This window comes from Camelus ferus, chromosome 2 (genome assembly GCF_009834535.1).
Source record: "Camelus ferus isolate YT-003-E chromosome 2, BCGSAC_Cfer_1.0, whole genome shotgun sequence".
Taxonomy (NCBI): Eukaryota; Metazoa; Chordata; class Mammalia; order Artiodactyla; family Camelidae; genus Camelus; species Camelus ferus.
Window position 1 is genome coordinate 12,011,171 of NC_045697.1, and position 14,300 is coordinate 12,025,470.

At 36.6% G+C, this 14,300-nt stretch overlaps 2 protein-coding genes across 4 annotated transcripts in view; one reads left to right on the plus strand and one right to left on the minus strand.

Annotated features, from left to right (window-relative positions):
- Positions 1-302: 302 nt before the first annotated feature.
- Positions 303-11,868, minus strand: DCAF16 (DDB1 and CUL4 associated factor 16). 2 transcript variants are annotated; one of them, XM_014566122.2, is made up of 2 exons: positions 11,709-11,868; positions 303-3,388 (listed from the first exon to the last, which is right to left on the minus strand). In XM_014566122.2, the coding sequence occupies exon 2, from the start codon at positions 2,764-2,766 to the stop codon at positions 2,116-2,118; it is 651 nt and encodes a 216-aa protein (XP_014421608.1). In that variant the 5' UTR covers positions 2,767-3,388; positions 11,709-11,868; the 3' UTR covers positions 303-2,115. The 2 variants fall into 2 exon arrangements, with proteins under 2 accessions (XP_014421608.1, XP_014421607.1); XM_014566121.2 differs by having other exon boundaries at positions 303-3,403.
- A 60-nt stretch (positions 11,869-11,928) lies between these two features.
- NCAPG (non-SMC condensin I complex subunit G) overlaps positions 11,929-14,300 on the plus strand; it is a 36,877-nt gene continuing 34,505 nt past the window's right edge. Inside the window, exons 1-3 of one of the 2 annotated variants that reach the window (XM_014566119.2) lie at positions 11,929-12,260; positions 13,190-13,393; positions 13,899-14,127. In XM_014566119.2, coding sequence (XP_014421605.1) covers positions 12,150-12,260; positions 13,190-13,393; positions 13,899-14,127 — 544 coding nt within the window. In that variant the 5' untranslated portion in view covers positions 11,929-12,149. The remainder of the gene's footprint in view (positions 12,261-13,189; positions 13,394-13,898; positions 14,128-14,300) is intronic. The other variant, XM_014566120.2, reaches the window with a different exon arrangement.

Consider the following 14,300-nt stretch of genomic DNA (forward strand, 5'->3'; position numbering starts at 1 on the left):
CCCTAGCCACAAACCCACGGCACACAAAAAGCAGCAAAGGGTTAAGGCTTATTCAGGTACCTATCATTTTGTGTAACCTGGAATTACTTAACATACACAAACATGGGTTCAAATCTGGATCTTCACTGAACATCTGACACTTTCTTTTTCAAGTATGTTTCTTTTCTAGAGCTGCCAAGTCACCTCCTATCAGAAGCACTGTTTATCTATGGGCTCTATGCAGCACTTAGTGAATGCTGAATATGCCTTAAGCAAAGCAGAATCTATTTCATTTGTTAAGAACAAATGACCATACTCTGTTTAGCACGTACAAAGCTGTTGGTTTATTCAGCTGGAAAGCTGGGGAAAGTCTTCCTCTTGGAGTGAACAGAAAAAATGTGTTCATGAGCAAGGCACTTTGACACACACACACACACACACACACACACACACAGAAAAAGGAACATATTATGGCTACATAAACATCAACATATTTTAATTTTCAGATCTCCCTAACTCTTCCCACCTCCCCCTTAAAAAAAAGAAACAGAGTCTTGTAACATTTTAGAAACCAATGCCATAGAACATATACATAGGAACAGCTTCTGATACATTCAGTTACACTAACATTATATGGTTTCAGTTCAGTTATTTTCCATTAACAAATATTTTTTCTACCTACTACAATTCCCTCCTTTTTCCTTAAGACAACTAAGGCAGCAGAAGTTAATCATTAGGTTATAAACATTCTCTCTCCTTGAAGTTGCTATACATGTATAGAATTTGTGATTCCATTAATGCTTCAATTTTTTGATGCCACATTGTATACAGCACTTAATTATGGAGAACAGGAGAAAGCAAAACTAAAATAAGGAAGGGGATATATGATATATCTTTAACAATCTATTTTATGATTCCCTTTAGACGTCCAGTCAACTAGGATCACACACAGGTTTCACTCTTTATAGCAGGTGAGTGAAAAGACTGGTCTCATGCATTTTATGTATGTTGATTTCTATGTTTTGATTCATCTAAATAAACACAGCAAGACTCATTTACAAGGTTACATACACTTTCTATTCAGCCAGAAAAAAAAAAGCTAGATATAGAAAAACAATGATGCTAAAAAACTCTTTAACTTCAGATTGTATTAGGCTGAGATTTCTGCAGTAAGGTTCTTTAAAGTTAGAAGGGTTCCTGAAGTTTGCAACGGATACGGAAAGTGCATAAAGTACTGCTCCAGGAAACATCATACAGATTAAATGCTTTAATCCACTAACAGTTAATACTGAAAGCATAACTGCTCTTAATCCTTTCCCACTGGTCTTTTGGTATGTGTTTTATTTGCTCTTGACTAAAGTCTGGGTGCCAAGAAGCAGGAAATATATGCCCTACAAAGCAGGTGTCTGTTTAATCCGCAGGTATGATCTTATAAACCAGTTTAGCTAGAGCCTATGACATAAAATGTTCATGCTGTAATTGCAGGCACCGTAACAGGCCTGGGGCAGTGCAGGCTACTACCACAGCACCGCACTCCCTCACAAAGTTGGAATCCCTAGGGGGCGCCATATGTAGGCCTCTCAGTATAAAAGCTGGGAGACAAATCCATATTCCCACCATTGTCTTTTGTCTAGTTATTCAATTTAATTCAACTATCTCCCCAGAAATGAGTATCAGAGAAAAGTACTCTCAGAAGGGTGTCATTGGGAGTACCTAATTTCCCACTTCCACAATGGCTACTCTGAAGGTTGGGTAACAAAAAGTGTAGTGGCCTACTTTTCCTTCCCATTAATAATTAGGTGTCTAGTTAGTCCATTAGGCAGAGTAAATTGGGTTGAGAATTGTGTGGAGAATAGTCAACTTGTCTTTTGTAATAATGTCCCTCTTGACTATTTCTCTATGGAAGTCCTCATCTTATCCACAGGGTCTTTCAAAGGAAAGGGAATGCTCACAATGCACATTTTTTGTAGCTGAGTCATGAGTCTCAGGTATATATTCAGTACTGGATCGTACTTCAGCTTGTCAGGACGGGGCACAGTTTGGTTGAGAAGACATTAGTTTCTCAACTGCAGGCTGTGTAACTGTATTCCTCTCTCAGGCAGCAACATGACAGACATGAGAAGGAATGGTGGGTCCTTATAGTGATGCAGTCAGGAGTTTGTTAACTGCCTTTTGGAAGTCAGTGTAGGAGTAAGTAGTGTTGATGGGTTCAGTGCGGGTTGTTTCCTTAACTGTTTTAGTTAACCAGCCACAGCAGCAACCAGAAACACATGAATTGGGAATTTGTTTTAGGTATTCAGGAATGGGAGTGGCTCTACTCAGTGTTCGGCTTAACTGTTTGGTGGCAAACTGCAGGGCTCCATTTAGAGTGGCATGATCTCTAGAAAGCCGGCTGGGACTTGTAAGGGGCTTTTGAAAAGGCGGGACTCCACAAGAAGCCAGAGGAGGCCATTCAGGAATTGGTTCCAGTTTGGGTACGCAATGGGAGCAATGGGAGAGTCTTAGACCTATCTCTCGAAGTATGTGCACTGGTGTGCTGGCATCCAAGAGTTTAGCATGATATAACCAGGAATTAGGATTTAAAGGTTTCCAAGTTGTAGAATATTTTAAAAGGCACTTAACCTGCCAGGCAAGACTCTCAAGAGGTGTTAGGTTGGGCACCACAGGGTCCTCTTCTTCAGAGGAATCCCACTCTTCCCCAGAGCTCTCATTTAGGTAGTTAGCATTTTCTTCTTCCTCACTCTCTGATTCTGATAAGGGGTCAGGAGAGGGATTTCTAGGACCCATCAGAATAGAAAAACAGTAAGAAAAAAAGGTACCAGAAAAAGGTAACAATCTAAGCCAGCACAACACTAACACTGGAAAATAGAAACAAAAGAGGAGACATCCTTTCAATAAGATTCATTTGTCTGTTTCTCAGTCCATCACACACACACAGTATGCCTCTGGCTCACACCACTGTGCAGTTCTTCAAGATTATGTTGTTAATTCTTCACTTACAAAGAAGATATCTCAGTTCTCAGGACCAGTTCAGCGTGTAAAAGTTAGTCACTTACCAGTGGCACAGGTCAGAGTCTCTCCCTTCAAATCCTGGCTACCTAAGAGAAGGGGTCTTCTTCTAGGCAAGTTGATTTTCTTAGCGTGGTCTCAGTTGGTTGTGATATTATGAAGAGACACTTTGTGTGCTCTGTTTTGTTGGCAGGGATATTATATCTAGTTGGTAATAGAAAGAAACTCAGTGGTCGCCTTCTTTGTCCGCTGGTGCAGCAACTTTTGTGCAGGGGGACGGTGGGATGAGTTGCCAAGGATCTGTCTGGTATGCACGGATCCGATGTTTTCCATAGGTGGTGCAAATGCCTTAGGAAACTGGTGACTTAGTTGTTGGACTATCTGGAAAGGTAGCCTTAACCTGTGAATGAGAAGACTAGAGACATGATATTAAAGCCTGAATGCACTGGGTAACATTATTATCCATCTAACTTAATAAAGTATCCAAGGACACAGATACTAAACAAGAAGCCTTGTTGGCTTTCCCATCTCTAGCACATAGGCTCAGGCAGATTTTTCTACTGGGAATGGCTCCTACCAACACAACATTGGAAAAAGAGAGCGTGGGGCCACTTTAATCCTTTGCTGGTACATATCTGGGCCAGTTTGTTTTGGATTATGCAGTTCTAGCTTGGAAAATTACTTCTGCAAAAGCAGATCCCTTATGCCCAAACTCCAAATAGGGAGCTATACAAGGTATATTTTTTACCCTTAGATGTGCTTGCTGGGATTAGTTTTAGGGGACCTGTCCACGTTGTAAAGCTGCTAGATGTTAGGACTCTTGCTGGGAGCCCAGAGGCTATGGTCCTGTGACCATACTCTACAGATATGAGAGAAGATGGCAGGTGCAGATCTTAATATAGCAGGAATTACAATGAATGTAAACATGTTAAACTCACAATTAAAAGGCAGGCACTCAAACTGTATTAACAAAACAAGATTCAATAATATGCTAACTAAAGACATTTTACAGCAAAAAGACACAGAAATGTCAAAAATAAAAAGATGAAAAAAGATACAACGCAACTGTGGACCAGAATAAAGCTGGGATAGCAATCTTGATATCCAACAAAAGAGATTTCAAGTCAAAAAATATAAGGGACAAAAATGGATAATAATACTGGTAAAAGGAAAGAATAAAAGTGATGTACTCATCATAAACCTCTATAAACCTGAAAGCAAATCCCCAAAATTTCTCAAGTAACAACTGACAGAACTGAGGGGGGAATATAAGCAGAGATATAAGCATTCTGAAAAAGTTAAAATATTAATATATTTTAGGTATCATTTAATTTTACAGAACTCTACAACAAACAGAATAGATTTTTGAGTACAGACATATACACACACATGCACAAATAGTTCATGCATTAGGTTATAAGGTATTATAAGTTTAAAGGGTCAATTTCATTCAGACTAAAATCTCTTACCATAATGCAATAAAAGTAGGTATCAAAAGTTAGTTAAAAGTAATCCTATGTTAACTGACACAACATTGTAAACTGACTATACTTTAATTAAAAAAAAAGGTTAAAATAAAAAGTTTTTAAAAGGAATCCTATGTTGGGATAGAAATTAAATAACTCATGGGTTAATAAAATGGAAACCATAAAAGATATTAAATATTAAAACTGAATAATAATATAACCTTACAAGGAAAAATTTGTGGGGCATGGCCAAACCAGTATGTAGAAGAAATTTATGTCTTTGAATACATTGATCAGGAAACAAAGAAGCTTAAATATCCACAAGCTAACCATTTAATTCAAAATAATGAAAAAGAGTAACAGTAAAATAAGCAGAAAGGAAATAATAAAGGCAGAAGTTAAGTAGTATATAAAAGAATAGATTGATAAAACTGAAAGACGGTTTTCTGAAAATATGAATAAGAAAAACAAAACTTGTGAGACTTATCAAAAAAGAGATTTAAAAATATCCCAAAGAGATTAAAAAATAATAAATATATATGTCTCATATATAATAAATATATATATTAAAAATACATTTAAAATATATAAATAAAATGTGACTAGATTAAATGGCTAAATTCTAGAATATAAAATACAAAAATTTGTACAGGAAGAAATAACTTGAATAAAACAAGAAAGTATTAAGGAAACTGGAAAGGTAACAACCTCCTATGAAAAACAAGTGCAAATGGTTTTATAAGTGAGTTCCACTGAACTTCCAAGGAAATTAATACATATTTTATATAAACTATTCCAGAAAAAAAAGCATAAAACTACTAGCTCTTTTTATGAAGATAATAAAACATTAATTCCAAATCTAGAGATGAAGCAAATAGCAAAGGTATAGGCTCATTTCACTTGCAAAAATGTTAAATATTACCTAACAAAATCTAATAATGCATTAAAGAAAAAAGAATCTTATTATATCATGTAGAGCTTATCCTAGGAAAGCAAGACTACCTCAACTTCATAAAATGTATAAATATAAGTCACCACAGTAACAAAATAAAGTGAAAAAATCAGATAATTTTATCAACTGTGGATATTTAACCTTTCTTAGTATTTGATCAACACCTATCCATGCCTTAAAATATAAAATACTCTTACCAAACTAGGGAGAGAAAATTACTTTTTCAATTCGGTAAAAATTATCTAGCAAAAACTTTCAGGAAATATTATCCTAAATGAGAACCTTTAGATATAATCCCTTAAAAAAAAAGTGTAAGAACTAGAAGAGATAAAACTACTGATTTACAGATGATATGGTCATCTAATATTAAAAAAAACATATAAACTATTAGAGCTAATAAAAGAGCTCAACAAAGGTCCTGGATCTGAGATTAACCTATGAATATTCATTAAGTTTTTATATGGCACTTACTTTTGCCAGGTACTATTCTAGGAACTGCACAAATGTTAACTCACTTAAAATTCTCCTAACAATCCTTTAAGAAAGGCACTTTCATTGTTCCCATTTTATACATGAGGTTTAAGCTACCTATCCAGTGATAAGGGTCAGGATTTGACCCCCAGGCACTCTTAACTTCTATACTAGCAATAGCAAGCATAAAATGTATTACATAAATCACATTTACAATAGAGGAAGAAAAAAAAAAAATCACACCAAACCTGTAAAGGATTTAAGAACTAATTAATAATATGTAAGATGTCTATGAAGAAGACTGTAAAATTCTAATCAAGAACACATGATTTAAAATAGACATTCCATGCTTTTGGATGGAACAAATTAATATTATAAAGATAACAGTTTTCCTAAATTAATTTATACAATCCCAGTATGTTAAGAATAAAATTCCACATATAACTAAACCAATTATTTAAACAGAAGAGTAAAGGGGGTTCTTGGCGTACAAGATATTAACTCATATTACAGAAGTTACAGAAATTAAAAGTGTGGAATTAGTGTTTAAGAACAAACAGTCCAATGGAACAAAGCTCAGAAACAGAGCCACAGACAATTTTAGAATGAAGTATACAATAAAGTTAGCACATAAATCAAGGGGGAATGAACGTATTTAGTACATAATATTGATAAAACTGGCTCATATGAAAAAAAATAAAACAGTATAGCTGTATAATGCCACATACAAAGGAGGACTCATGATGGATTAAAGACCCAAATAAGAATGGTAAAACTATATAGTTAATAGACTGTAATTCAGGAGAATATCTTTGTGACCTAGGGCCAAGGAAGGACTTCTTAAATTAAAAAACAAAAACAAAAACATAAAGCACAACACCAAAATATGATGAATTCAATCACAACAAAGTCAACCATTTCTGGATTGAACTGAAGACATTGAGAACAAAGTTAACTATAAGTCAACAACAAAAATGGTAGCAATCTCAATAAAGAAATGGGCAAAGGACAAAAATATCCAATTTTAGGGAAAGAAAATCCATAGGCCATTAACTATATGAGTTAAGAGATATCACATTGCTTTACTATTTTGGTAAAAACTAGAAAGCTGGACAACGCCAACTATTAGTGAGGGGACTAAAGGAACTCTAGGAACCAGCAATGCTGGTGGGATTATAACACTGGGGTAACCTTTCTGAAGAGCAATCTAACAGCACTACTTAGCCAAACTATTTGCACATCTCATGATCCAGCAATCCTACTCTTGGGTGTATGTATATATGTGTGTGTGTGTGTGTGTGTGTGTGTGTGTGTGTGTGTGTGTGTGTGTGTGTGTGTGTGTGTGTGTGTGTGTGTGTGTGTGTATATATATGTGTGTATATGTATATATATATATATATATATATATAAAACAGAGAAATTCTTCATAAGACCAATATGTATCCTGAAGTTTCATCTTTGATGGTAAAGAATTAGAAGCATTCTAAGTTTCAATCACTGGAAGAGTACAGAGGCAACAGGAGGTAAAAGGACATTAGAAGTATACATAGCAACATGGATAAACTAAAGGCATAGGTCTAAACGAAAAAAGCAAAAATAAATACCAACTTCCCACTTACGCCATGCTGCAGAAATGATTTCCAAAATGAAAGTCAGTAAACACCTTTAGTTTCAAATACACACTGATGTCATATGATAGGGCTTCATGTCAGTAATATTTTTCCAAAGAATATTTCTCAGGCTTCTACTCATTCTTTTATCTTATTCAGTTCTCAGCAGTTTCTGGCACTTATTATGGGATTAGCACAATGTTTTGAAAAAATTAAATAAGAGAATGATGAAGGCCTGCTGTAAGTAACTACACAAGTGTTTTACTTTTGTTCTAGGGAGACAAAAATTCTCAAATTATATTTAGGTGATTTGGTAGTATGTTGTATAAAGACAAATGAAACAATTTTTAAAAACAGGATTAACAAAGATAATGCTACTAAAGCAATATAAAGGGAATTGCTTATAACTTCATCTTTAAGAACACAAATGCAAATACTTTCAAAAGTTTATAATATTACCTAGTTCATCCTGAAAGCAAAAAGAAAACTGAAAACGTATCGTAAGATTTTTATTGAGACAAGGTGTTAGCTTTTAATTCTTCTGTCCTCTTATATTTTTACTAATTTCATTTCAACCAGATTCCATTTGCAAGATTAACTGGCTGTATTTCCATTATTGTGCTACCCAAAGCATTCTTTAAAGGCTTACTCTACTTTTTTTTTAGCAGAAATAAGAAAAAGTCTCTTTGAAGGCATATGTAAATTCTAGAGTGAATCCATCACCATTTCTCTTTAACATTCCATGTACATCATATCCTCATATCAAAACTGAATTAATCACTTATTTATATAGTCCCGTGTATAATTTACCTTGAAAGAATGATTCTTCTGTAATTTCAGAACTAAAGAGCCTTACTATACAAATTCTTTAGTTTTGTCATTTCTTCAACTAAGTTTACCAAGGACAGGAAGAGACTGATTCTCACAGTTGCTACTATGTGTTCTTTTCCCCTATAGCACTGAAAGAAAAGTCAAGACACAGGTAAGCTAAAGGCAGTGGGTTTAATACAGTGTCTTTTTTTAAAAACCAGTTTTATTGAGGTAGGATTGACAAATTGCATATATTTAACATGTACAATGTGTTTTGATTATGTATTCACTGTGATATGATTACCACAATCAAGCCAATTAACATATCCATCACCTCACAGATACTTTCTTTTGCACATGGTGAGAACACTTGAGACCTAACCTCAGCAAATTTCAAATATACATAATTATTAACTATAGTCATTATGATGTACCTTAGGTCTCCAGAAAGTTTGTATGCTTTGACAAACATCTGCCTATTTCCCCCATTCCCCAGCCACTGATATTTCCCATTCTACTCTTTGTTACTATGAGTTCAACATTTTAAGATTCCACATATAGGTAGGATCACACAGCATTTGTCTTTCTGTATCTAGTGTATTTCACTTAGCATAATGTCCTCCAGATTGACTTATGTTGTTGGAAATTGCAGGAGTTCCTTCTTTTTAAAAACTGAATTGTGTGTATATATAAATATCATATCTTCTTTATCCATTAGTTGATTGATGGACACTTAAGATAATTTCTGTATTTTGGCCACTGTGAATAATGCTGCAATAAACATGGGAACACAGATATATCTGAGACAGTATCTTATTTCCTTTGAATATATACCAAAAAGTGGGATTCCTGGACCATATGACAGTTCTATTTTTGTTTTTTTAAGGAACCTCCATACTGTTTCCCACCAACATGTATAAGGGCCCTCTTTTCTCAACATCCTCACCAACACTTGTTATCTTTTGACTTTTTGATAACAGTCATCCTCATAGGTGTGAAGTGATACCTTAATGTGGTTTTGATGTGAATTTCCTTGAGGATTAGTGATGTTGAGCATCTTTTCATATACCTGTTGGCCATCTGTATGCATTCTTTGGAAAAACATTTATTCAGGTCCTTTGCTCATTTTTTACTTGGGTTATTTGGGGGTTTTTTTGCTATTGAATTGTATGGATCCTTATATATACTTTCTATTAACCCCTTATGGGATATACGGTTTACAAATAGTTTCTCCCGTTTCAAAGACTCCCATTTTTGTAATCGAGTATCTTTACATGTTATTAATCCTCCTCACTCCAAAGCTAATAAAAACAGTTAGGCTGACCTCTGGTGGCCAGATGCCTCATCTTTCAGTAACTGACAAAATGGTATTAAGTCACCTGTTGTTGTGGTGAGACAGACAAATAAAATATGGTAAAGGAAATAATATTGTTAGAAATTTGAGTTAAACAAAGCAACAAAGGTAGCAGGCACCCAAAGCACAGAGCTGAGCAATTAAAGGCCACAAAGTAAGAAAATGCCTCCAAATATTAGTTTATTCTAATTTTTAGTTCACCAATTGATTTTACATGAAAAACAAACGGAACATACAATGGTTCCCAAAGTAAGAACAGTTCTATACTATCCAATACTGTAGCCACTAGCCCCATGTATCTACTGAGCACCTGAAATGTGGCTAGTATAAAATAACATCCAATTTCAAAGACTTAGTAGGGAAAAAAATAACGTAAATGATCTCATCAATAATTTATGTTGATTACCTGTTAAAATGATATTTCAAATATACTTGGTTAAGAAATTAATGCCCTTTCTAGGTTTCTTTCATCACAGCTGTCTAGACATTCTATATTTTTAGCTATGGTGAGATTATAAACATTATCAGTATATTCCACGCATTCTTAAACCTCTATGCTTTCCCTCTAGGTGATCAACCTAAAACATCCACCCCGCTTGCCTTTTCAGAAATTAGATATCTTGATAATTTTGAAATTATGGGCAACCCAACTGCTACCATATTTTTTATTTTAACTAGCATTTGAATATCTATAATGTTTCAGGAATTAGGACTATAAGCAAGAGAGTGGACAAATAAATTATGGTGTATTAATACAACAGAATACTAAAGAAACCTACCTGTATCTCAGTTTCCTCTTCTTAAAAGGAGAAAGACATTACCTTACAGGCTTTGTTTGTAAGGATTAAGTAGGGTAAAGTCCTTAAAACAGCCTCTGGCATATTTGGTGATGAAATAAAATTCGTATTTTATGGCGGGACAAGAAAAATTTAAACATAAAATTCTTCTCTGCCTCTTTGGGTCTCTCTCCTCTTTAGTGTGTGTTGTGTATCTGCATTAACTAGACCTCGTTAGGAAATAACCTTCCTTCTTAATATTGCAAGAGGTCACATGACGCATGACGCACTATGCCCTTTGTATTTGTAGATGTGGATTGTGTACAGTCAACAATGCATCATTTGAAGCATTAACTCTTTGTCTCAAAAATGTATATAACTGTGCTTAGACGGCTAAAAGTCAGCTCAGAGCTTCCTGAAAGACTACCTCCCAGGTTATCAGCCTCAGGTTGGCTTGACTAAAATTCTCCATTTCTTTCTTAGATCAACCATTGATTAATTTTTCCTCAACAAAGGGTCCATAAGGTGTTAAGTTATTGCTATAAAAGTATCAATATGAATAAATCTCAAAAATTATACTTACTGAAAAAAGCAAGTAGTATACATGATTATTTATATAATGTTGGAACATGAAAACAATAATATACTTATTCAGAGATCTATTCTTGTCGTTAACACATAAAAGTTAACAGTAAATTCAGAAAATCCATTACTGCTGGGAGGGAAGGTAGTTCAATAGGAAAAAAGGCATACAGATGGCTTTATAATCTATTTATTTAGCTGGCTCAGAGTATTGAGACGTTGGTTTTTGTATGGTATAATTCCATTAAAAAAGTTTAAAGATTTAGTTCCTGCTGGAAGGTACTCCGAATTTATCCCGACCACTACTCTAAACCTTTTAGCATTCTATGTTCTTTGTTGAAAACGCTGTCGTTATGCACTTTTGTAAACTAGGCTTCGAAAGCTGGTACATCTAGAACAAACTGTATCAAAATTAACTCGTGCCTCTCTTCGCGGCGGTTCCCAGACTGCCTCCCTCGTCTGTAGACCCTGCAGCAACCGCGGACCCAAGGCTTAAAGAGCCAGTGGCCAGCCTCCATGTGGAGACCTGAGAACGCCCCCTCAGCCGACCCGGGAACTTCCCCCTCATCAGTAGAAGCCGGGCCGCTGCCCAGCACTTCAGGGCGCCCTCTTTCCCTTCTCGATGCATCTCCGAACAAACCCCTCCTCCCCTTCAGCGGGAGCAGGGATTCTTCCCCTCAGCAGATTCCCTGTTCTCACCCATGGAGGATCCTTTCTTCTTCCTCGCCTCACACCCAGCCGCAAGACCTGGCCAGGCCTCGCGGCACCATCTCCGTTCCAACAGTAGGACCGCAGTCGGCCTCGCACCCTTTGCCGACACCACTTCCGGGGGAGCCAACACCCCCTCTTCTCCTAGAAACGCCACTTCCCACCCGGAAAGCCGTTTAAAAGACCCTAAGCGCATGCGTCGAAACGGCGATGTTGAAGAGGGTGGCTCCATCCCGTCTCTCTACGCTCTCACGGAAATCTCGCGGTATTTCCTTCTCCCGCGGGAGTTATTTGAACGCTCTGGCGGTAGCCACGCCCTCGGCTGCCCGCTGAACGGATTCTGAAGCGTCTTTGTGGAGATTCTGACGGTGGTCAGTCGGGCCTGCTGCAGCCGAGCGCGGATAGGCTTCATCCCGCCAGGGTCCCGGCGCCATGGGGGCGGAAAAGAAACTGTTGTCGATTAAGGAGGCCTTCCAGCTGGCGCAGCAGCCACACCAGAACCAGGCGAAGCTGGTGGTGGCGCTCAGCCGCACCTACGGCTCGGTAAGCGCGGTGCCGGACCTCCGCCGCCGCCGCCCGTTCCTGGCTCGGCCTCTCCCGGCGGCTTCCCTTGACCCTCTGGGCTCCACGAACCAGAACTCCAAGCTATGTAACCTTCCTGACCCGGTTAGGAGAGATCTGGCAACTTGCCCGAGGTCTCCCGGGCACCCCCTTCTCCCTGGCGGCCTCCGGCACGGACCGTTAATTCTCTGTCGGGCGGTGAATTGGGATGGAGACCGGCGCCTAGTGCAGGGCCGCAGGGTGGACCCTGAACCCAGTGGCTGGGCGATTGTTTTTCCCTCAGGTCACCGCCCACGTCAAATAACTAACCTCGCCCCACGGTTTAATTGAATCAATCACGAATTAGCAAATTAATCATTAGGACCTGGTTCCTCTCTAGTAATGTAAATACTGTTTCGTTTTGAATGGAGCCTTGAGAAGAGTAGGACAATGAATTTCAGGAAAATAAATTATTTTGAAGTCCAAGAAAAATTGTAAGTCAGTGAACAGGGCTTGAGGATATGAGATAGGATGTGAAAGTTGGTCAAAAGGAAATTGCTGTGTAACATTAAGGGTAAATATGACAAAATATTAAAGCCATTGTTGATTTAGGGTTGTTAATGAAGAATTAGATTTTTACTAAACTGATACCAAGGCATTGTATTGAGAATTCAAGGATATTGAAAAAAATCAGAGGAGTCTTTTCACTGTCAAAATTCAGGTTTGTTTACTCCCTGGGAATAGTAAATTTCTATGGAGAGAAATTCGTGCAAATTAATTTTTCTTTTGATGATATGGATAACTGAGAGTTTACTAAATAATGATTTTAGCTTGTTTAAGTTATGGCTAGTGTTTCTACTGGCTTAACTCTGGTAAAGCTGAGCAAAAAAGGATTTTGTGTATGCAGTTTGTGAAGAGTTTTTGTCTTTCAGATGCATGACAAAACAGATTTTCACGAGGAGTTTGTTCATTACCTTAAATATGCTATGGTGGTCTATAAACGAGAACCAGCTGTGGAGAGAGTAATAGAATTTGCAGCCAAGTTTGTTACCTCATTTCACCAGTCAGATATGGAAGATGATGAGGAAGAGAAAGATGGTGGCATTTTAAATTTTTTGTTCACTTTTCTGTTAAAGGTATATGAAAACTAGAACTTTGGGGAAATATTGTAGAAAATTTTACTATTTTAAAAGAGCCATGGGAGTTTGTATATTTTAGAGAATGAAATATCTGGTAATTGAGAAAATGTCTGAATGGATCTTCTTTTTGTAGGAAATATTAGAACTGTCATTAAGATTGAAAGGTGAACTTTTTAAATAACTCCAGCATTAAATTTTTAATGACCATTCTAAACCAGTTCTTACATACATTTGTTTTAAATGAGTTCTCTATTTTAGAAGTAAAGTAAGAATTCCTGAAAAGAGGAATACGCTCTTGTAATTTAGCAACTACTTTGGACTGTGTATATTTTGAGATTTTGTATTATGTGTATGTAGTATACATATGGATCAAGGTAACATAGTTTCTCTGCAAGGAATGAACTGTAACTTCTTAAATCCTAAACATACAGAATTCAAATGTTATGTCATTATTTAGTAATATTATGTGACTTGGAATAATTTTGATTTGTTTGTGTTTTAGTCTCATGAGGCAAACAGCAATGCAGTTAGATTTAGAGTGTGCCAGCTCATAAACAAGCTCTTGGGAAATATGCCAGAAAATGCCCAGATTGATGATGATTTGTTTGATGAAATTAATGAAGCCATGCTTATTAGATTGAAAGATAAAATTCCAAATGTAAGGATACAGGCAGTTCTTGCTCTTTCACGCCTTCAGGATCCCAAAGATGATGAATGCCCGGTGGTTAATGGTATGTATAGCTTCCTAAATCCTTTTTCAGTTTTGCTGACTTTGTTAAATTCTCAGCAGATGAATTTTCTTTCTTTTTCTTTTTTTAAATTGAAGTATAGTCATTTACAATGTGTCTATTTCTGGTATACAGCATAATGTCCCAATAATACAGGTGTGTGTGTGTGTGTGTGT